This window comes from Bidens hawaiensis, unplaced genomic scaffold, assembly GCF_021521415.1.
Source record: "Bidens hawaiensis isolate Kalapana, Puna unplaced genomic scaffold, B.hawaiensis_p1.1 tig00003760_1, whole genome shotgun sequence".
In the NCBI taxonomy this organism is placed as follows: domain Eukaryota; kingdom Viridiplantae; phylum Streptophyta; class Magnoliopsida; order Asterales; family Asteraceae; genus Bidens; species Bidens hawaiensis.
In genome coordinates this window covers 1,063,723-1,089,240 of record NW_027491216.1, presented here as the reverse complement: position 1 = coordinate 1,089,240, position 25,518 = coordinate 1,063,723, and the positions used below count along the sequence as shown (strand labels likewise).

Genomic DNA, 25,518 nt, shown 5'->3' with positions numbered 1-25,518 from the left:
GCAAAGCGCTTGGCTGCCGTCATGATGGCATCCCATGTGGATGGCATGCCGTCCTTACCCGTTAATGTGCGGATAAGCTCTGGGTACTCGGCTCCCTGGATGAAAGCGGCGCGAACGAGATCTTCACTTACGTTGCCCAGACTCAGTTTCTTGGAGTTGAAGCGGGTGATGAAGTCTAGTAAAGATTCATCCTCCTCTCTCACGCAGTTGAGGATCGTCCACTGCTCTTCAGTGTACTTCCTCTGTTGGCTAAAGTGCTGGCTGAACTTGTTCTGAAAGTCCGCCCAGTCATATATGTGGTGGATCGGTAAACGATCGAACCATGCCCTGGCCGCTCCGACCAGAGTCATCTGGAACATGTAGCACCACGTGGGTTCCGTCCAGTTGCTGACGGTAGCCCCCGCAATGAACCTGTTCAAATGGTCGTCTGGGTCGGATAGACCATCATAAGTGCCAATGTTGGACATCTGTTTGGCACTTCTAGGGGCGATTGCTTCCGCAATGTCCCTTGCGAATTTTGATTTTCCTGCATTTGTAGCAGTTGGTCTAAAGGTTTTGGAGAAGTCACGCGGGTTTCTCTCCGCGATTGGTTGAAAAGCTTCCCCAAAATTCCTTTTTGGTTGGACGTCCGTTTCCTTACGCTTCCCTTTCGCCTTATGGCGAGGGTTCGCGTCGGTATCGGACTCCAACTCGTCTGAGTACTCGCAGTCACTGCTCATATTGAGGTGTTGGCGAGTACTGCCGAATTCGTCAGCCTGTTGAGCTGAACGCAAGCGTTCATCAAATTCGGCTTGGAATTCTCTTTGTCGTGCTTCGGCCCACGCCTTCACTTGATCTAGTGTTTGGCGAGGGGCCCTTGTTCGTTTTTCCAACTGGGTGTCGGTGAACCCCAGTGGAATATTTACTACACTTGCTCCGGCCTTGGTGGTCGGAGTAGTGTTCGTAAGGATTGTATAACCGCCGGTGTTCCCCCCAGTTGCTGGGGTTGTTACCGGGGTTTCTTGGTCGGTTACTGGCCTTTGGACCGGAGTAACGTTAACCATTTCTTCAGAAATTGTGAAAAAACTAAAATAGTTTTAGCTTTTATGCACGGATGGCGCCAATGAAGAAACACTAAGTGAACCCTGGACAGATTATAGATAATCTGGACAGATTATAGATAATCTGGGGGTTAAGTAATGTTTCCCACGGATGAGGTCTAACTGAGAAGGCTGTTCTTCAGGAGACCTGCAAAACAAACACCGTAAGCTCGTCACTGAGAAGGGGGGGGGGGGGTTCCTCCTTGTGACCACCCTCCGGCGTGAGAATCAGACTAGATTGCTCTGAATATAAGTGTATATTAAGAGATTGCTAGATAACTGGGTAGCAGATGATCTTACCATTCCAAGATGTTGGAGTATTTATAGCCGAAGGTAGGTTAGAAGGTATAGCCGGCTGAATAGTATTCCTGTTCTACCAACAGTGGACTATGCACAGGCCATACTGGTTGGTGGATAGGTTACGGCCAACAGTAACTATGTCGGCTGCACTATTCCTCCAACTGTAGATTATGCACGTCCTACCTACTGTGGATTATACGCAGGCCATGCTGGTTGGTGAATAGGTTACGGCCAACAGTAACACTATTTCACCAACTGTAGGCTGCGTATGCCCTGCAGTAAGGGTTGGTGAGTAGGCAGCGGCTAATAGTGAAACAGTACTAGAGGGTGCTCCTCCTCGTACTGTTGTCGGTGAGCTGTCACCCTGTGATTGGCTCATGGGCTGTTCTGGTCAGATTGTCTGTCCTATCCATACCTTGGTAGGTATAGTACAGAAGATCTTTCAGAATCATACGGACTGGCTCATTTTGGCGGGATTGTTCCCGTCTTGCTCATTCCTTCATGTGACTACTGAAGTATCTATTGTCTTGTGCGTGTAGCCCTGCTGTCTGCGGGTAGCCTTCCCTGATGGCTTGTATCCGCAACTGCGGGAACAGGCGGGGTACTTCACCATTGGGAGGCTTTCCCTGCGTGTACAGCTTGCGTACTGCGCGTAAGGTTCTCTGAGCATGGTGGGTCCTGCGGAAGCAGATGGCCTTTGCGCAGACGTCCCTGTTCAAGGTGAGTCTTGCGGGACCAACTGGGCTCTGCTGGGACCTACCTCTTCATTTTTCATTCTAATAAAATATATAAGAAGCATTAAATTAAAATTTGGATAAGAATTATTTGGTAGAAAATATGAAATGGAGAGAGAGAATCGGGAGTGTGATTAAGATGTGCTAAAATTATACACTATGAATAGAGAAAAAGAACGGATTTTGGTATATATTTTTTTTATGTTATTCTCAATAAGACGATGTTACATTTTTAAAAGGGAAAATCGAGTAGAATAGTAACCAACTTTCAAAAGTGTTTCAATCAGGTCACTGATGCATATTTTTCTCAAATCGGGTCACTAAATCTTCAAATCAAGTCTCACCGATTTTTTTGTGCGTTAAGAAAGAAATAGAGGATAAGACGTGGGCGACGGAATTTGCAATATATGTAGTTAAATTTAAAAAATTTAAAAAACATTAATTATATTAAAATTTAAAAATAAAATTCAGGTCGTCACTCAACGTCAACTTCAAAAAAAAGATAAAAAGATTTCTTATGTGAAACAAAAGAAAAGGCTAGAAAAACATGTTAAAACTTTTAATTTAATCAAATATGAAAGTTGGGTAACTTAATTGGAACACTTTTTAAAATTCAATGACCTAATTAGAACAGTTTTGAAAGTTGGTTAGTATTCTATGAAGTTTTAAAATTATAAGTTTTATTTATAAAAGAAAAGTGATGAACAATAAGAGGTAATATGTGTTAAGGTTATTTTTTTGTATATTTAAAAAAAAAACCAATAAACTAATACCGAACCAAAGTTGGGTTGGTTGGTGTCTTAATAGTTATTTCCATTTCTTTAAGGCTACTGGTTATTCACACACTTTTTGACTTATTCACACACCTTTGGACTACATATGATCGTATAGCTGCCATATGATCGTATAGGAATGCAGATTTGTCAGCTTTTCGCAGCCTTTGATCGGCTGTCGTCCAGGAACATTCCATACGATAGTATGACAGCTATACGATCATATGAGGGTTTTTTTTTTTGTTTTTAAACAACCGACAACTTTGACGACCGTATGAACTTTGGGTATAACTTTTAAGAAATTATAACTTTGAAGATGTGTGTTTTAACTACCCTTTTAATATTCAGAATTTTGGGTATAACTTTTTTGTAAAATTATAACTTAGAAAAAAAGGCTTAAACTTTTATAATGCGTAACTAAATGCATTACATATTAAAACCGGGAGAATATTATATCACGTTCGGAATACCATTACGTAAAACGAGGGTAAGCATGTACGGAATACCAGATTTCCTTTAACAATCATATCCGTATACTATCACAAATCTAAACACATCCGGCTCAATTAATTCTTTTTTTTTTTCCATACGATCGTATGGGAGTCATACTATCGTATGACTTCCAGTCAAAACTTCGTACGTCAGTGTACCTTTGTCACGTCGGGCTCCATAAGATCGTATAACTCCTATATGATCGTATTTAGGGTGTATGAGTTTTGAGAGATGGTGTATGAATATCATAACCCTTCTTTAATCTTGTTGCAACCAACCGACTGATCCAAAGTACTTCGATGGGAGTAGTGGCGGCTGCCATGCCATTGAAAAATCTCATATTGATCATGGATATGAAAGATGTAAGTTCATATGAAAGACTGAACCTTAAATACCACCAACCAGCTGGTACTAGATTTAATGAACTTACAGAAAGTCTCCACCCGGTAATCACAAAGAGGCAGCTTGTTACGTTGCTTCAATAAGGAACACATGATGTGTTATATTAACAGATGTAACGCAATATAGATGACATGATGTTTTTTCCACGTCACCATCATCGATCGTCACATTATTATATATAACTTTTGTAACTTTTGATACACCAAGGACACAACATACTTGAAGATTATATGGTTATAAGATCCCGTTTTTTAGGGTAAACAACCAACAACGGCAATCACATAGATTAACCTGGATTCCTAAATTTTCTTTCTTTTTTCTTTTTCTTTTTGATTTTGTGTTTATATTCATGTTCATGTTCATGTTATGAACGTTGTCTTGCATGGGATTTGCTTTTATACAAGGATGGGAGGCATTCGAAAAGCATGCAAATCATTTTTCTCCAAACACCATTTTGGCAAGAAATCACACCGCAAAGACCAACGGAAACACCCGCAGGTTCCATTTCCATTTCGTTTCTTGCCGAACAAGAAACAACCTTTTTACGCGTTTATCTTTTAAGTTTATAATCAAAAATACAAAACCGGATGCCATTGTAAATCGTTTTATCTGCCATTTCCCTTCTGTTAGGTTGATGTAAATGACAACAGAGATGGAGATGATGATGAAACACAAGATGTTACTTCCCCTAAAGTCACTATGCCACAGCTTTCGAGAACCGCAAGCTCGGGTTGTCTGCCTATGTGTCGGTCCAAATCAACAAGCCAAAGAAGAAGCAAGACCCCAGGCCGTCTCCGGCCCGTGAATAGTTTGCTAAGAAGTTTTAGCAGGAAGAACATGGAGTCAAACTCCTTCCACACTGCCCCTTCTTTCTCCAAAAGAAGCAACTCAACCATTATCTATACCAACGCTAACGGACTCCGAAAACCACCTGATATGGTTAAACGCCTAGAGTGCACCCTCGAAGAATTGTGCTTTGGGTGCATCAAGAAGGTTAATATCCGACGTGACGTGCTTACAAGTGAGGGGTATGAATTCACATGCCTGCTGCTTTTAAGGGTGTTTGGGTCTGTGCTATGAATAAACAAAGTTTATTTTTATTTTTCTTTTTGAAGGCAAATAATACAAGAAGAGGAAGTGCTAACGATAAAAGTGAAGCCGGGATGGAAGAAAGGAACGAAAATCACGTTCGAGGGTATGGGAAACGAGACACCGGGCGCATGTGCAGCTGATATTACTTTCTTAGTAGATGAGAAACCGCACCCGGTTTTCAAACGAAACGGTGACGATTTGGAAGTAAATATTGACCTTCCTTTAGTAGACGCGTTGACTGGTTGCACACTCACCATCCCTTCTCTGGGAGAGCAAGAATCATATTTAACTATCGATGACATAATCATCCCTGGCTACAGAAAAACCATCCCAGGACAAGGCATGCCTTTACCAAAACAAGAAGAAACAAGAGGAAACTTAAACATAATATTCTCAGTTCAGTTTCCACAGCATTTGACACAGGAACAACGATCCGAATGCTTTAATATCTTGCAAGATGCATGTTGATTTCAAACAGTTTTAAGAAGGAATTATAAAAGTGTAGTACACTTATACATTCAGAGAGCTTTTTAAACCTTTTTCACATCTATGAAAAGCCGAAAAGAGTACGAATGATGCCAAATAGACTACCATCCAAAATTGCCTTGAGGAGTCTAAGTTTACCAGGTGTATATGGTGGGTACCTTGCTGGTGCGTCTCCATAAAAGCCTCTGTATAGAACGGCTTTCTTGTGACTAAAAGCATCAAATGAGAATTTACCATGGTATGCCCCCATTCCACTCTCACCGACTCCACCAAATGGTAATGTGTCAACCATAAGCTGCACGTTAAAACCACGAGACGTTAAACATAAGTTATTAAATGAGTTACATATAATGGTAGTTTAGTATAATCTGAGTCGTACGTGTAAGGTGACATCATTAATAACCACACCCCCTGCAGAGACATTGTTAACAAAGTTTTTTTTGAGCTGCTTGTTGTTGGTAAATAGGTATGCAGCAAGCGGTTTTGGTCTTGATCTGATAAACTCAATGCCATCTTCAATTTTTTCAACCTATATAAATCAAAGGAAAGATTAACAACCTATAATTACTTTATAATCTGAACAAAATATCAAATTCTTTTACCGTTACGATAGGAAGTAAAGGACCAAATATCTCATCACTCATAATCAGCGAGTCTTCTGGGGCATCCAGTACAATAGTCGGAGCAATCTTTCTGTAATAGAAGTAGGATTAATTATAGTACAGGTGGCAATAGGGCCGGGTTGGGTAACAAGTAAAATTAGGTAAGTTTTACGTACAAGTCAAAATGGGTCCGGTTATGTTGACTCGGATCACTTATATAAAACTAGTGAGTCAGATATGATTACAAAAAGTATATTATTCGAATAATAAGATAAACTTTTTAGTAAGTAAGATTTAGATGGTTTTATGCCTATGAAATACACTTTCAGTGTTCTTTTACCCATTTGACATGTTTAATTTGACCACTTTTATTACTATGAAACTAACAAGCTGGTAGTAGTAGGACTGTAAGCAAATCGGAAGAACACCCACAGGGCATGTTTGTGTCCGTTTGTTTAACTTTAAACAAATAAACGATTAGACATGAACAGTTAAAAGAACAGGGTTTTCTTGTTCATGCTTGTTTATGTTTGTTCATTAATAGCATAAACAAGCGGTTCACGAACATAAATGAACGAATATAACTGAACATAGATGTACGAATATAAACAACGTAACTAAAAACATGAAATGAAACACCAATCAAAAAACGTGAATCTCAATCTGTTTGGTCTAAAAAATCAATAAAACTAGATTAATAGTAATGGGCCTAACAATTTAAATGTATACATTCTCGAACAAACTTAAATAAACATAAACGAACGAACGAGCATGTGTTCATGTTCGTTTGTTTATTAAATAAACAAACATAAACAAAACTCCCGCTGGTTCGTTTACAAGCCCAGGTAGCAGGAATAAACAAATCTCACCGGTTGTTTTTGTCTGTTTGACCTCCAAGAATGATCTTTCCAGAAATCTTATCATCATCTAGCATCTTTTTCAACCGAGCAAAGTGATTTTCGTGCCCAACTCGAGATATATCTGGTGAGTTCATAGGATCATCCCCAAAAAACTTTTTCACATTATGTTTGAAAGCGTCTATCTGCAGAATGACATTATCAGACAGATTAACTAAGATTTTTTTCTAAATGATAATTTGAATCGTCAAAGAAAGGTATGTACCAACACAGGAGCGTATTGTTTTGTTGTTATTATGTAATCAGGACCGACACAAGCTTGTCCATTGTTGCATCCCCACTTACCTGCAACTATACGCTTCGCTGTCACCTATATTATGCAGATAACAAGTCAAGATAGAAGAAAGTAGATGTCATGTGGGATAGAACTGTATAGGGGGTAGCAAAATGGCTCACTTGCCAAAAGGGGTGTTTTCGTTACAGGTCAAAACAGATGGGTTGACCTAAAATATTCATGTCGAATTTTTTTTATAGATAGTTACAGTGTCATATATAATTACTAAGATTATATTATTTCAATAACAATCTAACTTTGAATGATGTGATTTAGAACTTTTATATGCACATAATACACTTTGGGGGACTTTAAACACATTTAACCTCATTGATTACTTGTTTGCCCCTTAAAAATAAAACATAACCTGGATCAACCCGTTCACAAGTTAACAGGTCCAAATTGCCAGCTGGATTATACAAGCATATGAGTTTGCACGTAAAGAAGAAAGCTCCTTACTGCTAAGTCAATGTTCGAATCAACCAAAACGGGAGATTTGCCTCCAAGTTCTAAAACGACAGGCGTCAGATTCTTGGCAGCAGCAGCCATGACAACTCGTGCTACTCGCCCATTTCCTACAAGGTCGCATTTTTTTGCTTATTTAAATATAATCATGGTTTTAACAGCAATTGTCATTGATTAAAATGTATTGAGATCAGTTGATTTCAGTAGACGGCAAAATAACAAGAAAAACGTAAGAAATCTAGTCTATATTTAAAATCCAAGAAACAAAGAAAGACCTGTATAGAATATCTTATCCCACTTTTGCTCCAAAAGCGCAGTTGTTTCAGGGACAGCACCTTCAACAACTTTAATTGCTGAGTTGTCCAGATATTTTCCTAAAAGTTTTGCCAGCAATGATGACATGGCAGGAGCAAGTTCAGAAGGCTTCAAAACGACAGCATTTCCAGCCGCAATTGCTCCAATCACTGGATCCACAGATAACACTGTTTTTTTTTTTTTTTTTTTTGGGGGGGGGGGTAAATGATCAGCAAACAAACATTGATAAATATATTAACTCAGATATATTATTAACATACATAATGGATAGTTCCATGCTGATATGACCAATACAACACCGAACGGTTCTGGAACTATTTCTGCCGAGGAAGGAAAAGTGCCTAAATTGGTTTTCGCCTGCCGATAAATGTGCATTATGTATTTTCTTTTATCCATTTAAGCCTACATGGAAAGTATTATGTCCCACTTAAATTGCAAACACAATTACCTTTTCTGGTTTCATCCAATCTTTTAATTCCTTCAGGGCCAACTTGCATGAATTCCTTATCATAGCAATCTGCATTATAACGCAATGGATGCAATTCAGTAGGATAAAATGGCCCGTCCAATAATATTCAATTAGCAATCATCAAAGAGCTACGAGACCAAAGTTATGGGTTCTAAAAGAGACTGAAATGATTGTTATAATTACAATGAAGCGGGCAACCTCAATATATAGAAAAAGAAGCCATAAACCATAGAAAACCTAACTTGGGCATACGGGTCATATACTAATAAACCTTAATAATCAAGCATTAATAACTATAATTAACATGGGTGAGGAAAAAGTTGCATAACAATGAAGAGGCAATAAGCATTATAAAAGCAACATATTAACGATCTTGGAAAAAATTCAACTTTTCCATGAGTTTACGACTAAAATAATTACGCTAAAGTAATCACGTAATCTTCTTTAAAATACATGCCCACACACAAGTCAAATGAACTTTTATAGCCAACATAATTCAAAAATAAATTATGCTTAATGCATGTTTTCCACCATTATACTTCTAGAACGAACGATTTTCAAAAGGTCCCCCCTTAATGATGTAGACTGATAAAGATAGTGAACAGATTGCACAATAGGCTGAAATAAGGCTAACTATCATCACAGAATTGGGACTGAATATATTCAATATTGCAACTCTTAATGTAACTATTCCAACTATATTTGGTAGCCTCAATAACTTAAATGAGATCCTTCCTCTTTCTTCAACAAATGCACATTAGCTAATTCGAAAACAATAAATTGCTTCTGTTCAATAAAGAATTTTGAACATAAATGCTGTATCATAAATTAAAAATCTCAACGAACTTATTAATTTTGCTAAAGCTGGATGGTTCGTGTCAATTCAAAAAACCTGACAGTTAAATCACAAACAATCTGCAAATTTTGGCTATACTAGCTAATTCGAAAACAAGAAATTACTTCTGTTCAATAGAGAATTTTGAACATAAATACTGTTTCATAAATTCATAATCTCAACAAACTTATTAACTTTGCTAAAATTAGACGTTTCGTGTCAATTCAAAAAACCTCACTGTTTGTTAAATCACAAACAATCTGCAAAATCTGGCTACACAAAAGTACCACCACAAAAGGAAGACAAAAGTATTCATCAGTATAGAAAACTTAAAAAAAAAAGAAAAAAAAAGCATTTAATGCATTCTCAACTAAAAAAATAAAACAATTAATATGTTAAGGAAACACAACATCAGTGTTGTGACGTTATCCGTACATCATTTCCCCTCACAACATTCTGTCAACGCCATTTTTATACACCTGAATAAAACTGAGTTCAGGAAAGTACAATAGAAATTTAGGTCAAACTTCGATAATCTAAACTCTTCTGTGTCCGACTGTACGGACACACTAACAGATTATTATTATTATTATTATTATTATTATAAAATAACAAATTAAAAAGTTCATAACAACATATAATCGTTAGATCAAAATTAATCAATAACAATACATATGCTGTATCTAATCTAATATAATATAATGAATAATTAAGTATTAAATAAAATGGAATTGAACAGAAAATGAACCTCATGAATGTAAGCCTCCATCTCGTGCTTGCCTAGGTCAGAAAACAGAGCATCGCAAATCTGCTTATCGTTCTCGTCCAGCATCTTCAACAAGCTCTTCAACTGCGACAATCTCCACTCGTGACTCTTCGTTTTTCCGGCGAGAAACGTGCTTCGCAAGTCCTTAACCAGAGAGTTAGCAGCGTCGGAATCAAACACCGCCGTTGCCGTTGAATTTTTCACTTGCTGTTCGTCGGACGCCATTGTTATCAATTATCAATCAATCTGAAAATAATAATCGGAAATCGGCTATTATATTATATTATATTATATTATATACGTGACGTGACGTGACGTGGTGTGATGATGACTGAATAGTGGTTTAGTTTGTTTACCTGTAAATGGAAGAGTGAATATGAAGAAACAAGGATGGATGGATGGATGGATAACGAGCATAGGATAATAAAACTTAAAAGTTGTTTTTCTATTTTTTAACGCCTGCCTGCCTGCTTACCGAATTCGTGGATTTTAGTGGTGATATAGTCAAAAGTAAATTGGTTCTTTTGTATTGTCCACAAACACCAATTGTCAAACTTTTTTTCAAATAATTTTCATTTGATTTAATATTAGGAATTCTTTTTAATAAATAAAAGTTTTAAATGCATATATATATATATATATAGAAAACAATTTATATTCAAGAATAACAGTTTGGTCAAAATGTTCATCTTTTATAAAAGAAAAATGATAACGCGTATGCTTTAAAATAATTTTTAAAAACTGAACTTTCTTATTACTTTTTCTTTTAAATTAATTCTTTTTTTCTTATACGTCAATTTAGTCATATATTATTTCTTAGTTATAAAATATTAAATAACTAGCTAAAGCTAGTGTAGCACAAGGGATAATCCAAATTATAAAATTACAAGTAAAGTAAAAAAATTACATAACGTATATTGAAAAATGTATTACATTTATGCTTGTAACTATACTATGTGTACATAAATTGATTTTATTTATATCACAAAATGATTTTTCGTAAATGAACTTAATAAAAAAAATGCATGTGCAAAAACATACTCGAGAACGCTCATTCGATTAAAAATATCATTCTCAGTATTATATATGTATAATTGAAAGAACTTTGGTTATTGACCAATTTCGAGGAAAAAAGCTTTTCATACAATAATAGTTCTGACTACTACGTTTAAATACAGAAGGAAGTTACCTTTATTGATATATTTATCAATTTACCATCCATAGAAGGAAATGAGAACATTAAATTGTAACTACGAATGTTTTTCAAGAGCTACGTGTTTCTGAGCTACACCGTGAATAAGGTTTTGATAAGTTTCGGGGAGCTTATTGACTTTGCTAAAATGACAACATAAAAAATAACATGTTACCTATTCAATTTTGTGAATATTTTGCTTTATTTGAGCATAGTTTTACGTGGCATGCTTCCCATACAATGTTCTGACCACCGTTGAAGGAAAAGTTAATGCTAATACAAATGCTTCAAATTTGATAAAAGTTAGAAGCATTGATAGGCCTGGGGGTGACATGTCGAAAGTGTTCGCTATCTTTTCTTAAATTTTAATAGTTGAGGGAGAAACAATCAATTTGTCAAATCCCGAACCATTTGATTATTTTCAAAAATACCCTTGAAAATAAATTTAAAACTTGAATCATGTTTAAAATTCTAACTTTCATCCGTTTGACATTTTCAAGCCAACACTTTGAACCCGTAACAAATTTGAAAATAAATATATTTTCATTCTAAAACTTTTAAAAATACTTAGATTTCCCATTTGACTCGTAACAAGTTTGACCCAGATGTAGTTAACTTGTACTAAACAATCTATTTACCAACTTTGACCCATAAAATCAAATTTAAGTTCCACAAGAAACACGAAATAATCCTTGATAATATATATGAAAGTGATTGGTATATATTATCATTACATTTTAACACACACACACACACACACACACATATATATATATAGTTTACTAAATTAATTGAAAAAATAAATTGATAGATTTAAAGCATATCTTTATAATTTATAAATTTATATGACAATTTACAACAATAACAACAACAACAATAATAATAATAATAATAATAGATAAATGAATAATATTTGAAATTATATTCTTTTCAATCTTTAAGTAACATGATTTGCTGTTGATTTTTAAATTTCACCAAGTATTTTGGAATATATAGTAAAATAATATGTTAATATTTATTTTTATAAAAATGTATAGATATAATATAAATATGACGTAAAAGGAAAATGAATAATTATTTATCTATGACATATATTATGGTCAATTAAGATCTTAAAAGAGTTAGTGAGGTTTAACCATAAAGCAACAAATGTCAAAATTATTTTCTTTTATTAGAATATGTAGATGTAGATGTAGATTGTTGTTCTACGATTTACAATGACAACTTTTAGACCATTTTAAAATAAGTTTATATTTTAAATGTTTTTCATCAATCTAATCATATCTATACCAATAATAATAATAATATATGCCCAAAAGTATATGAACGGGGTTTACATTGACTGAAAGCATAAAAACGAGTGACGATACATGTATCGATAATACCGCTAGCGGTACTGATATTGTTCGGTTTGTACCGAACCTTGTATAGCTTACATTAGAAAAAACTCTAATTTGAATAAAACTTCATTCTCAACAAAATTTACACCGGAATGCCAAGAAAAAAAAAACTCTACGGTTCCTAACGACCTCTTATTTTAATATACATAAAAACAATAATTTATTTAATGTTTATATACTCGATTGAAAAATTAATGATAAAATCTTGAAATTGTGAAATGAAGCTCAGCAGGACCAACATCTAAAGCGACGATGTTGCAATTGAAGAGTTTCAGATTCAAGTGAATAGCGGAAGATGGAAGATGGCGACGACGATGTTGGAAGAGGTTTGTGGCGATGGCGCGAGGATGGGAGGCGGTGGTGGCCAATGAAAGTGGAGGAATGTGAGATGCCGAATGGTCAGGTTGGACGATTAGGGTTAATAACCTTCAACATCGTTACCTAAGTTCTCACTCAATTGATTACATAACCGTCCAATTCAATTAATTCCATATTGATTGCAATTTAAGGTTGCCGGATAGTCGGATTTAACCAGATCCCCTGAGACACAGCTCCTACACCCCTTCCTCCTCACGGGTGCAAAACCTCCACCCCTACGCTGTCTCGTTCGATGTTCCAGTATCAGTCTCGGTTTAAAATTCCGAGAATGCGACGTAAGACATTGAAACGTTCTTCTATTGAGAAACTGTCGAGAGCTCACCTCTGGTTTCCTTTAATGGATGCTCCAGCACTCGTACCATTGATAGAAAGGTTTAGGAGCGTTACTCCCAGATGGGCACACCCATTCATCTCAGACATCAAAGACTAATAATATTACTTTGTAAACTAGGAATATAATAAATATCGGACAATAATTGTTGCTCCCCCGTTTTACCGACTAGCAATATCGACCCTTTCCCGCAAATATCAACATAAGACCCATCTCCAAATTTAACTTTGCCACCAACACGTTTATTTAATTCAGAGAAAAAAGATACATTACCCGTCATATTGTTGCTCGCTCCGTTATCCAAATACCACAAGTCTTGTTCGTCCGAACCACCATTGTAATCTTTTGGCATAACCTTCTGTTCATTCAAGTACACTTTTTCTTGAACACACTGCACCATATAGAGGGACGAGTCTTTTTCTTCTGTGTCGGCCAAATTTGCTTGTTTTTCTTTTCTTCGCTCCGAACACCTCGAGACAAAGTGACCAAATTCATCACAACGAAAGCATTGAACTTCCGAGTAATCCTTTTTTAACCTTTCGTTTATCCCCTTCATTGGAGCTTCCTTGTGAACCACGGTTCTGATTGCCACGTCCACTACCACGTCCTCGGTTCGAACCTTTCCTGCGACCCCTACTCGATTTGCGTGAAACCTGCCTTGAACTCGAAGAGGATTCAGAATGATTAAACAAAAGTTTACCTTCTTCAGAACGCAACATGTGTCCTCTGATACGCTCCTCATAAGTCTTTAACCTCCCGAAAACATCCTCAAAACCGACTGTTTTAAGGTCTAATACTTGCTTAAGGGATCCTACAACTTGGATAAACCGGCTCGGTAGGCTTGTGAAGAATTTTTGAACTAGCTTCCTTTCTTCATATGGTTGTCCAAGTGTGGTTGCTTTAGAAGAGACCGGGGTTATTCTCGAGGCATACTCATCAATTGTTTCGGTTTATTTCATCATCAAACCGTCAAATTCACGTATTAACGTATGAAGTCTAGCATCCTTCACACGTTCTGCGCCCATGTTTCTTGACTTTATGGCATCCCACATCTCTTTTGCCAATTTAAAATTACCGATTTGAAGTATCTGTTCCTCGGGAATCGACTGAAACGGAAGCGCCTTTGTGATGTTATTTTTCTTCGCCTCATTAGAGCCCAGGTCAATTACATCCCAAACTCCATGAATCCCAAAAACAACCTCCATGTGCATATCCAACTTGTGTAATTCGTTTTTGTCAAACGCGGACACTGAAACGATCCAGATATCATCTCTTTACCCGTTTGGTTCTCGTCACTCATCTTGTTTCTTCGACTATAAGTCTTCGAAAAAACCCGTGACCTCGATTCAATGGTTCCAACACATGATTCAGTTTATTGTACACAACCAAATCACCTTAAAAAATAATAAAGAATAAAGAAACTTAGCTTCAAAATTCCTCTTGTTTGCTTTGTTAGCTCCTGTCCACACAAACAAATACCTTTTTGTCTTTTATGGTGTTCCTTTTTGGTAGTTCACAGAAACCACCTTTTTGACTTTTACGATCTTTCTTTTTGTGTTCCCCAGGCTCCTACTTCAACAAACAATAAACTTCTTTAACAATCCGCTCTTCTCAGCCGCTACTAAAAGCCTAATTAATTCAAATCCAAATCGATCGCTGCCTACCCTCTGTTCTGATTAAGAAACCCTAAGTCGCGGTTCCTCAATCCACCGGTTGTAGATACAGGTTTCCGATTGAACTCTCTGAATCAGAACTCAGGTTGTCGCTGTTCTGATTAGCTGAACGAACCTTCGACAATTGCAGGTTTCTGATCACCGGAAAAAAGTTCCCTCACGTCGCAGGTTCTGATTCCGGTGGCAGGTGCATGTCGATCGTTGATTGCAGGCTCCGATGAACGCAGGTCCCCTTTGAACGCTCTGATACCAATTAATGGAATTGGTACCCGGTATCGAACACAAACTCAGACACGTTTGTTATTGAGAAACTTCACAAAACTCAATTGTTTAGATTACAATCTCCTAAACCCCAAAGCACGGGTATTTATAATCTAACCTATCACGTTTAGACTACAACTAGGATTGCTAAATAATAGGACCTGATAATTATACTAACAATTAAATCTGAGCACATTTAATTGTTTATAGTTATGCACTCCTTAAATCATGTTACTTTGCCTTACACGCCAAGTAACGCTCTTGACCCGAAATTCCCAATAGTGTCACATAGACGTTATGCCATTTCCACAAAGTTTTCACATGAACCCATATGAAGGCGTGATTTCACTCTTTCAAATGGAACCTAAATTCTTTTCTTTTGTTTGTTAAGAACTTTCTTTTTGTTTTTCCGAAACAAGAAGTTTGAACGTAAATGCATCTCACAACCTAGAACAATTCAAATGGTCATTTCAGTTTTGAATCTTGGAGAATAGGTTCAAGAGACGAGGGAATTAAGGATACCCTCAAAAAGCCTAATTAGTCAATTCGTATGTACTTGAAAATACAATAATTTTGTTAATTTATCACATTCCACAAATGTATGAAAACTATTAGGTCATGATTTTTTATTAAAAAAATTTAATGTTTTTATGTTTTCATACTAACTAGTTGATTACCCACGCGCGCTGCGGTACGGTAGTGGGGGTTTTTCATATTAATTATGTTCATTACCGTAGTGGTATGAAAATGCGCTTACTAAGAGTTTTATAAGCCTAAAACAACATTTAAAATTATGCTTAGGTGTGGGATGTAAGAAAATGTAAAATCACCATTCATAAAGTTTGAGAGTGTCCTTTATAGTAAAATCATCCAAAGTTTGGGAGATGAGTTTAACTTATCTACTCTTTAGTAAGCGGTGTTAGAATGCCTTCAGATTCCCTATGCTCAAGATTCTTGACCGTCATCCCCATAGAAGGGTTATGGCAGCACATGTCAGCAGTGGAGTATCGAGCCATTCTTTATAAATACCGTCTAATAATCTCATTATTCCCGGTTGATGAGCCATGTCCGGTTTGCTTGGATAGTTTTGGTGAACATGTCGTTTATTACAAGGAGCTTCCGGGGTTTAAATATAGGCATGATTTGGTCAGAGACGTCCTTTGTGTTAAAACGAGTGAGGATCTCAGCAAAAAAAGAAGCTTCTGTGAATTTCCTATCGGATCCACTTGAAGGGAGGTTTACTCTCCGGCCAGCAGGCGTTCTTGTGTTTGGATGTACAAGGGGAGCATGCTTGTATAGACCTTATTAGAGTATCCCGTTGTCGGGCTTAGGGATACCAGGTTTGTTGTTAGGCAGACTATGTTGAAGGCGGAATCAGGAAAAATTGCTAAACATGAGAAAGCATGTGCCGAGAATAAATACGTATTCATTCATTTTGCTTTTGATACATTTGGATCCCTTACCCCCAAAGCTATTACGTTTATGAAATTATAATAGAAATGTAGCAGAAATTTTATAAAACTAGTATTTAGACCCCACCGTGTTATGGCAGGGGCCATAAGATCGTGTAAAAAGAGTGCAATTCAAATCTCAAACTGTTAACGTGAGGCTCAAGTCCACAGCATGGCTACAACATAAGTTGCCATGTCAAAAGCAAAGCATCATCACTGCCTAAACAAATTGGAGGCATGATTTCACTCCTTCAAACGGAACCTGAATTTTTTTCTTTTGTTTGTTAAGAAGTTTCTTTTTGTTTTTCCAGAACTAGAAGTTTGAACATGAATGTATCTCACAACCAAGAACAATTCAAATGGTCCTTTCAGTTTTGAATCTTGGAGAATAGGTTCAAGAGACGAGGGATTTAAGGATATCTATCAAAAAGACTAATTATTCAATCCATATGCACTTGAAAATAAAATAATTTTGTTAATTTATCACATTCCACAAGTGTACGAAAACTATCAGGTCATAATATTTTACAAAATAAATTTAATGTTTATATGTTTTCATACTAACTAGTTGATTAGCCACGCACGTTGCGGTACGGTATGCATACGTGGGGGTTGTTCAGTATTAATTATATTCGTTTCCGTAGTGGTATGAAAATGCACTCACTAAGAATTTTATAAGCTTAAAACAACATTTAAAATTATGCTTAGGTGTGGGATGTAAGAACATGTAAAATCACCATTCACAAAGTTTGGGAGTGTCCTTTATAGTAAAATGGTTAGAATGCCTTTAGGCTTCCCATGCATAAGATTTCTAGACCGTCATCCCCATCGAAGGGTTAGAGCAGCACATGTCACTAGTGGAGTACCAGACTATTCTTAAATATCATTTAATGATCCCGCTGTTTCTGGTTGATGAGCCATGCTCTGTTTGCCGCAAAGTTTGCTTGGATAATTTTGGTGAACATATCGTTCATTGCAAGGAGTTTCCGGGGTTTAAATATACACATGATTTGGTCAGAGATGTCCTTTGTGATGTGCTAAAACGAGCGGGGATCTTGGCAAAAAAAGAAACTCCTGTGAATTTCCTGTCGGATCCACTTGAAGGGAGGTCTACTCTCCGGCCAGCAGGCGTTCTTGTGTTTGGATGGACAAGAGGAGCACACTTGTACAGACCTTATTAGAGTATCCCCTTGTCGGGCTTAGGGATACCAGGTTTGTTGTTAGGCAGGCTGTGTTGAAGACGGAATTAGAAAAAAAATTGCTAAACATGAGAAAACATGTGCCGAGAATAAACACTTATTCATTACTTTTGCTTTTGATACATTTGGATCCCTTGCCCCCGAAGCTATTAAGTTTATGAAATTATAATAGAAATGCAGCAGAAATTATAATAAAACTAGTATTTAGAACCCGCCGTGTTGCGGCGGGGGACATAAGATCATGTAAAAAGAGTGCAATTTAAATCTCAAATTGTTAGCGTGAGGCTCAAGTCCGCAGCATGGCTACAACATAAGTTGCCATGTCAAAAGCGAAGCATCGTCAGTGACTAAACAAAATTAATCTCAACAGATGGCGTCATAATTCTTGTACAAATAACCAAGGTGTTGATAGTAAGTTGTAAAGTTTGGTAAAACCCTTGCTTGTCAAACAAAAAGCAATTAAAGAGGCTCAAGAAACATCATTACCCGTTCTTCAAAAGGGACTATCTCCGATTGAACCACACGGGTTCACACATTGACCCGTTTAACACAATTAGGGTCTTTAACCGTTTCAATCCGTCAAAAGTAGGAACCAAACAAAAAATGAATTCCAATATGCAGTTAAGTAGAGAAAAAATGGACGAAAATAAAGTGGTGCTTTAAAAGAGAGGCTAAAGAAACATCATCGCCCGTTCAACGAAAGGGCCTATGCTCGATTGAACCAAACAGGTTCATACGTTGACCCGTTTAACACAATTACGGATTGTTTCAAGCCTTGAACATAGGAACCAAAAAGACTCGGACAACATCACTATTTATATAGCTTAGGAAACCATCATAGCTTTAATAATATTAGATTATTAGCAAAATCAATCCAGCCCTACTCATAATACAACCGTTCTGGCCGAAACCTGCATCTATCATAACGAAAATATTATCTTTTTTACTGGACATGTTATGAGGCGCACTCATAAAAGGGGTTCGGTTGTCATAATCAGTCTTATACTAAAAAATGAAACCGGCTAGCGATACATAACAAATGAAAGCAAAGCAGCATGCTACCCTCACCGATTCATCATAAGCAGAAAATTTACCTGCAAGTAACTCAAAAAGTGTTTTTATTTACCAAAATGTTGAGTAAGCTAATGTTCGCAATTATAAGTTATGACTCAATTCAAAGTTATAAGGCTTAGATATATGAATAATAAAAAAAGGAGAAATCATGTGTCATGGCTGCAAGTTTACCGGTTGCCATGTGAAACCGAAATTAAGCACATGACCATCTCGGTTGCCTCGCCAAGACATGTAAAAATCTCAACTTCGATCAAAATCAAACTCATCATCATAGCCCTATTGCATTTAATCACCTCAAAGGCATCAGTAACATGTACATAGCGCCTGAAGTACTACACATAATAGCTACAGTCATAGAATCATCTGACTTGCCAAGACTACTACATATTAACCATTATTATCAAATGGTTGTTAAAATCATAATATTCTGTTAAAATGGTTGTTAAAATCATAATTTGGAGTAATTCATGCAGACAGGATGGTAACATTCTTAAATTTTAAAGATGATTTGCAAGAACCAAAATAGTATTACCAAAACAAATACATATGAGCTCAAGATACAATGGATTTATGCTATTTACAACATCAAATGAAGCTTTTGGATAGGATGCGCTAACATACGTTGGATTCATCCACAATTTTCTGACCATTTTCAGGCCCAAAGTTTTTTCTTAATTTGAGAGTCTTGAATAAATGTAAATTTTATATTCCCTAACTCACTGTGCTCTTAATTCCATATTTCTTTTATACCGAATAAACCTATAGTTATTATTATGACTTCAATAGGTTCCATTAGTCAACTTGTCGCATGGACCACCACATGGAGGTCTTTGACAAAGATTACCAAATAGTGCAAAGGATATGCTAGTTGGTCAACTTATTGTAGTTACCATAAAGCTATTTTATAATACTATTATTCTAATCATTTTTCGCTATCTATATAATCAAAGCTCTACTTTACATATAATCGATGTGTACTTAACTAGGTCGAGGACTTAAACAATATCCAAAATATCCCTTAAACTGTTCTTGGTGGATCAGAGGTCATTAGGTCAAAGAAATAAAGGTTAGTACTATACTCATGGAATGATATTTGTTTTCGTTGGCATTAAATGATCTCAAATTATAGGACTAAATCCCTTTTTTATAGTTTTTACTTTGTGAGATGGATTGAGGTTGGTGATATTATATGCGAGATAGAGACTGATAAAGCTACCCTTGAATTTCAATGTCTTAAAGAAGGGCAAACTTGTTTTTTTTAATGATTTAATGCGAAATTCATATCTTTTTTCTTTGTTAATCTCCTCTTTGGGGATGCAACACCGTCTTTGGTTCTATATTGTTTAATATTTTAATATTTTCACTGTCTTTGGTTCTATATTGTTTAAGATTTTAATATTTTCACTGGACTTTTGTTTAAAGCAGATACATGGTTAGTTAGTAGAGATATGTTAATCATCACACGAAATTTTAAGCAATTTTTGCTTGTATCACAAACGTCTTTCTTTCTTTTCTTTCCAAATATTTATAAGTTTGACTGTTGGTATGTGGTTTTGTAATGAACTTTGTATGTCCACTTTTTTTTTAGACTAATTTGGTTTTTGGGATATTTTTTAGTCATCGATGATGCTTGCTAAACATGTCAGGAGTAATTGATTTGTGTGTTGAACATGTTCATGTTCTTTCGTTTATGTTTCTTATATAAACATACATAAACGAACTTCCCACTGAAATTTGTTTCGTTTGCAATCCTAAAATTTATTGTTGGCAGCATTTACTGACAATATTCCCCTTGTGTCCCTGCCGCGAAGCATGGGCTTCTCCACCAGTTATATATAAGCAAGAATATTTGATTGATTTGAATTCTATTTGTATTTTTCTTTCGGATTTTGTATTTGGTCGATTTAATAAAATAATATAGATATTGCCATTAATATTGTCATGTTAGTGTCGAGCTGTGAGCAATCAGTTTGCGCCCCGACATTTTCGTCTTAGGTTGGGATGTGACACTACGCGCTGGTGAAAACCGGAAATCTTGGTTCATGCTCTTCGCTGTTGGAAAAAAAAAGGATTCCTCTTTGCATTTATTAAGATTCTTTCTCTATGAGTGTCATAATTGGGATAGTATTATTATTATTATTTCAAAATTAAAGAAAGTCAACTCTTGTTTTTTAAAAGAAATCATAGACTATTCTTCTTCCTATATTCTTCTTATGTATGTGAATATGAATATGGCTTCCTCTTTCTCCGTAACGAATCTTCTCACTTGCAATCAACATCTTATGGAGATCTTATTGAACGGATATATTTCTATGAGAAAATAGAGCATCTTGTAGAAGTCTTTGTCAGGACTTTTCAAGATAATTTATGGTTGCTTAAATTAAGATTCTTTCATGTGTTAGGTATAATAAAAGTTGCTTTTAGGAAAAAAGAGTATATACGGTGATTAATTAGGAAAAGATAAACCAAATTTTAAATGTAATATATATTTGATTTGTTTTGATTTGAGTATTAAGAAAAAGGAAATCAAATTCTAGATAATATTAGATTTTTGAATGAGTAGGTTTCATTAAATTATAAATACTTCTTCAAGTCCAAAACAGCATCGTCTTCTGGTTCCTCCCACAATGAACTATCAATCAGCAATCAAACCCACGTCTCAACCATACTGGCCACCCACCTTCTCTCCGACCAACACGACTCCAACGTTGTTTTCTCGCCGCTTTCCATGCAGGCCGGCCTGAGCTTGGCGGCCGCTGGTTCCAAAGGCCAAACGCTTGACCAACTCCTTGCTTTCCTCAAAACAAATACCACCGATGACCTCAACTCTCTTTACTCGCAGCTTGTGCCCGATATCTTAGTGGATGGTAGCCCAAATGGCGGACCGCGATTGTCTTTTGTAAACGGTGTTTGGCTTGACAAAACCCTTTCACTTAAACCTTCTTTCAAAAAGGTTGTGAAAACCGTTCATAAAGCCGCTTGCAAACGGGTTGATTTCAAGACCAAGGTTAGTTCCGAACTTTATTTTAACATGTTGTTGATCCATAAGACCAACACTAGACATTAGTAACCAAAACGTATGTAGAGTTATTGCCCAGAATGTGTACTATATATGGGTTACTATATATATTTCAGATCATATTTTCTAGTTTTGCCATCAATGATCATGTTAGTGGTGTTTCACAGATTGTTCATTGTATGCTATGTTAGCTTGTTCTGATAACCGAGAAGGTTCGGCCCACTATCAAGTTTAGTTTGTGTCGGTGTGTTTTTTCAACAATTATATAATCACATAATATTCATATATATTTTTGTCCTTTGTTAATAATTTTGCTTAAATATCTACGAAAAGATTTAAAAAAATCATTATGTTTGTTTGATTAACTAAATTGATGAAAATGAACAAAGTATTTCTTTCGACTAACCAAATGAACGAACATGAACAAAATAAGTGTTCGATAATGTGTACGTAAAGTATATCATTAATGTTTGGTTGTTTATATTTGTTCATTAACGTTTTTGTACAGTTCACAAACATTTTGGCAAGCGTTGGGTTCATTTACAACCTTAATGATTTACTGTGATATGAGTCTTGGTTATTTTGTTTTCAAAATTCAGGATTGTAACAATTTCTTATTTATATAGCTAACATATTGTTTATTGATTGATTAACAAAGGCTGTCAGGGTACCTAAGAAAGTGAATTTATGGGCCAAAAAGAAAACCAATGGCCTTATAAAAAAAGTCATTCCTGATACTTCAGTTAACAATCACACTAGGCTCATCTTTGCAAATGCCCTCTACTTCAAGGGAGCATGGAGTCAGAAGTTTGACAAGTAAGAAACAATAGAATATGACTTCCACCTCCTCGATGGTAACAAAGTTAAAGTTCCGTTCATGACTAGTTCGAAAAACCAATTAGTGAGTGAATATGATAATTTTAAAGTACTTGGCCTTTCCTATTCGAAAGGTCAAGATGAATGCAAGTTCACAATGTATATTTTCCTCCCGGATGCAAAATACGGCCTTCAATCTTTAGTACAGAAAATCAGCTCCACATCTGACTTTATAGAGCGTCACATTCCATGCCAAAAAGTAGAAGTCGGGCGGTTTTTGATATTAAAATTTAAGTTCTCATTCTGGTTTGAAGCTTCTAATATGTTGAAGGAATTAGGTCTTGTATTGCCTTTTAGTGATGATTGTGATTTTACCGAAATGGCTGACTCAACTGTGGGTGAAAATCTAGAAAGTCTTTATGTTTCAAGCATTTATCATAAAACGTATGTGGAGGTTTTTGAAGAAGGTACTGAAGTTGCAGCGGTCAATATAATGATGAGGCAGTTTTTCAGTGCACCGCCACACAAAAGCGCAAGAAGGTTGATTTTGTGGCGGATCATCCGTTTTTGTTTGTGATAAGAGAGGATGTGTCCGGTGTCGTGTTGTTTATTGGACACGTGATTGATCCAAGTGTTAGTTGAAATATTTGGTATCATGAATACGTTGTCTTTTGTTTATGGTCGTGACTTGTTTCTTTTCTTTTTTGCTGTTGATTTTTGTGCCAACTGGTTTATGGGTAAGACTAATGCAGCTTTGGCAATTTTATTCAGATTCTTGCTGATGATTTGCTATATTTTTGTTCATTGCTTTTATGGGAGTATGGGACAGGCCGGTTATTAATCTTTAATAGTGTCTTTTGTTTTGAATGAAGAGTTTTATGTTGGTTCATTTGTACTTACGCTAGATGTAAAAGAACTAGGTCACCTTGTTCTCTTGTTTTTATTTTTCCTAAGAACATAATATTGGGTTTTTAACCAATAGAATTTATTGACGTCTTATGTTTACTCTAAATAAAATGACCAGACAAAATAGTCAAAACAAACAAGAACTAGTTTTATACTCATTCGGTAGACGGGTAGTTTAATATCATGACAATTTAAGAATCTTTTCTTACACTCTAAATGAAAACAATATTTGATTAAGATCAGCATACAACTTGTTTAAGTGACTAGTATAAAAAGGTTTGACTAAACTGAAAAAACCACAAACCAATGAAAAATAGTGGATGTTGAACTACTGAAACGTGAGGAGCATAAATTATTGTTTAGAATGAAAATGTTAAGTCGCATTCATGTATGCTTGAATAGCTCATGTTTTAGATATCAAATGATAAGGGTATGTTTTAGATATCAAATGATAATTGATATGGATATATGTGTATGCACTTGCTAAAAAAAGAGACAAAGTTCAGGAGCTCTGTAGTATCAAAAAAGCGGATCTAACAACGTTCTTGAATCAATCCCAAACTACGAGCTAGCGAAATCACTCGTCGCAACCGAGATCTAAGAACTTCTTGTTGTGTTTGTTATTAACCGAAAAAGGAAAGAAAGAGAGTAAGGTACAAAGAGTAGTTGGGTGAGAGTTGGTGAAATTGATAATAGGTTGTGTGTGCATGGACATACCTCTACTATCTATAGTAGAGGTATGTCGTCCCTTTCCATTATTTATGGCCCAATGGGCTTTTGTTTACAAGGCCTCGGGCCTAAACATATATAAACATAGACGAAAGCTAGTTTAATACATCGTGAACAAAACGAAATAATACAAAAGACTGCATTACATAAATGGGCCCTAGAATCTCCCTCAAGTCTTTAGTATTATTTGTGGCCTTCGTCCTCAGACTGCCTCGTATGCTAGCTCTTCATAGTATAGCAGGTCTTCAACAACTCGACGAACAAACTTGTTGAACTTTTCAACGATTTGTTCAACATCTCCTTTGATTGAGTCAAATATGGCAATGAGAGGACTTTTGTGGAGTTTCATGATGTTATCCTTCTCAAACCACATCAGCATGTGCTCATCAAAGAAGTGGAAAGCCTTGTACCTTGAATCTCCCATGCATCGGATCACAGCTTCACCAGTGTGGCTGCCAAACTCCAAGAAGTCCTTAATAGTATCTGGCTCGAAAGGACCAACGATAAAGACATCAAGCCCATCTTCTGGCATTTCATATCTCAGGACCTTCTTTTTCTTTCCACCAAGGGCATCAAGCTCAGTAGGATGTCTGCGTTTCTTTCCCTTGTTGAGCTCTAAGGTTGGATAACCATCCTTGGCTTGATGGTGAACAAGACGTGTGAACCATCCATGTAGTCCTTCCTCAGTACCTCTATAACCCACTACTCTTCTAAAGAAGTTCATGTCGAGCTCTGACAGAGTCTTCATCTCGGAGTGATGCAGGTAAGTGAGGGTGCCATTTTCTCTTCTGATCATCCAGCTTGGACTGTCACTGTGCCACTGAGCGTACATAATGAGAGATTCATTATGAAAGGCATCATTCTGGTATCGATTGTTGTAGTACTTAATCACGTAATGCCGTGTCTTCCTTTTCGTCTTGGGCACATTAGCAAAAGCTTTGGTTGGGGGAGCGACAACAGTAGCAGGATCGACATCAGCTTGAACAGGATCTCTGATTTCCTGTTTTGAAGTATCAGGAAATGGTGACCAGTTGATATAGTCATCGTCCAAGCCTTCTTTCTCTTATGACTGTGTACCTGCAAGTCCA

General features: G+C 36.2%; 3 protein-coding genes and 1 pseudogene across 3 annotated transcripts; 2 read left to right on the top strand and 2 right to left on the bottom strand.

Moving 5' to 3' along the window:
• The first annotated feature begins 4,390 nt into the window (after positions 1–4,390).
• Positions 4,391–5,340, top strand: LOC143624340 (uncharacterized). The gene is made up of 2 exons (XM_077095035.1): positions 4,391–4,808; positions 4,896–5,340. Exons 1-2 carry the CDS (start codon positions 4,480–4,482, stop codon positions 5,338–5,340), a joined length of 774 nt encoding a protein of 257 aa, XP_076951150.1. The 5' UTR covers positions 4,391–4,479.
• On the bottom strand, positions 5,321–10,226 carry LOC143624339 (aldehyde dehydrogenase family 3 member H1-like). Its single transcript, XM_077095034.1, has 10 exons — positions 9,984–10,226; positions 8,380–8,448; positions 8,192–8,288; positions 7,892–8,098; positions 7,611–7,726; positions 7,083–7,187; positions 6,830–7,002; positions 5,961–6,051; positions 5,738–5,887; positions 5,321–5,653 (listed from the first exon to the last, which is right to left on the bottom strand). Exons 1-10 carry the CDS (start codon positions 10,224–10,226, stop codon positions 5,420–5,422), a joined length of 1,485 nt encoding a protein of 494 aa, XP_076951149.1. The 3' UTR covers positions 5,321–5,419.
• A 3,164-nt stretch (positions 10,227–13,390) lies between these two features.
• Positions 13,391–14,507, bottom strand: LOC143624305 (uncharacterized). Its single transcript, XM_077095003.1, has 2 exons — positions 14,270–14,507; positions 13,391–13,959 (listed from the first exon to the last, which is right to left on the bottom strand). The coding sequence occupies exons 1-2, from the start codon at positions 14,505–14,507 to the stop codon at positions 13,391–13,393; spliced, it is 807 nt and encodes a 268-aa protein (XP_076951118.1).
• Positions 14,508–16,160: 1,653 nt separating this feature from the next.
• On the top strand, positions 16,161–23,513 carry LOC143624304 (serpin-ZX pseudogene; annotated as a pseudogene).
• Positions 23,514–25,518: the final 2,005 nt, after the last annotated feature.

Excerpts from the sequence above, each read along its gene's own strand:
- LOC143624340 (XM_077095035.1), top strand. The coding sequence starts at position 4,480 with ATGCCACAGCTTTCGAGAACCGCAAGCTCGGGTTGTCTGCCTATGTGT. Across the intron at positions 4,809-4,895 it reads GACGTGCTTACAAGTGAGGG|GCAAATAATACAAGAAGAGG; the intron begins GTATGAATTCAC and ends TTCTTTTTGAAG.
- LOC143624339 (XM_077095034.1), bottom strand. The coding sequence starts at position 10,226 with ATGGCGTCCGACGAACAGCAAGTGAAAAATTCAACGGCAACGGCGGTG. Across the intron at positions 7,188-7,610 it reads ATTCGAACATTGACTTAGCA|GTGACAGCGAAGCGTATAGT; the intron begins GTAAGGAGCTTT and ends TGCATAATATAG. Across the intron at positions 7,003-7,082 it reads AACAATACGCTCCTGTGTTG|ATAGACGCTTTCAAACATAA; the intron begins GTACATACCTTT and ends GTCATTCTGCAG.
- LOC143624305 (XM_077095003.1), bottom strand. The coding sequence starts at position 14,507 with ATGGAGGTTGTTTTTGGGATTCATGGAGTTTGGGATGTAATTGACCTG. Across the intron at positions 13,960-14,269 it reads GTTAATACGTGAATTTGACG|GCAGGTTTCACGCAAATCGA; the intron begins GTTTGATGATGA and ends TTCGAGTTCAAG.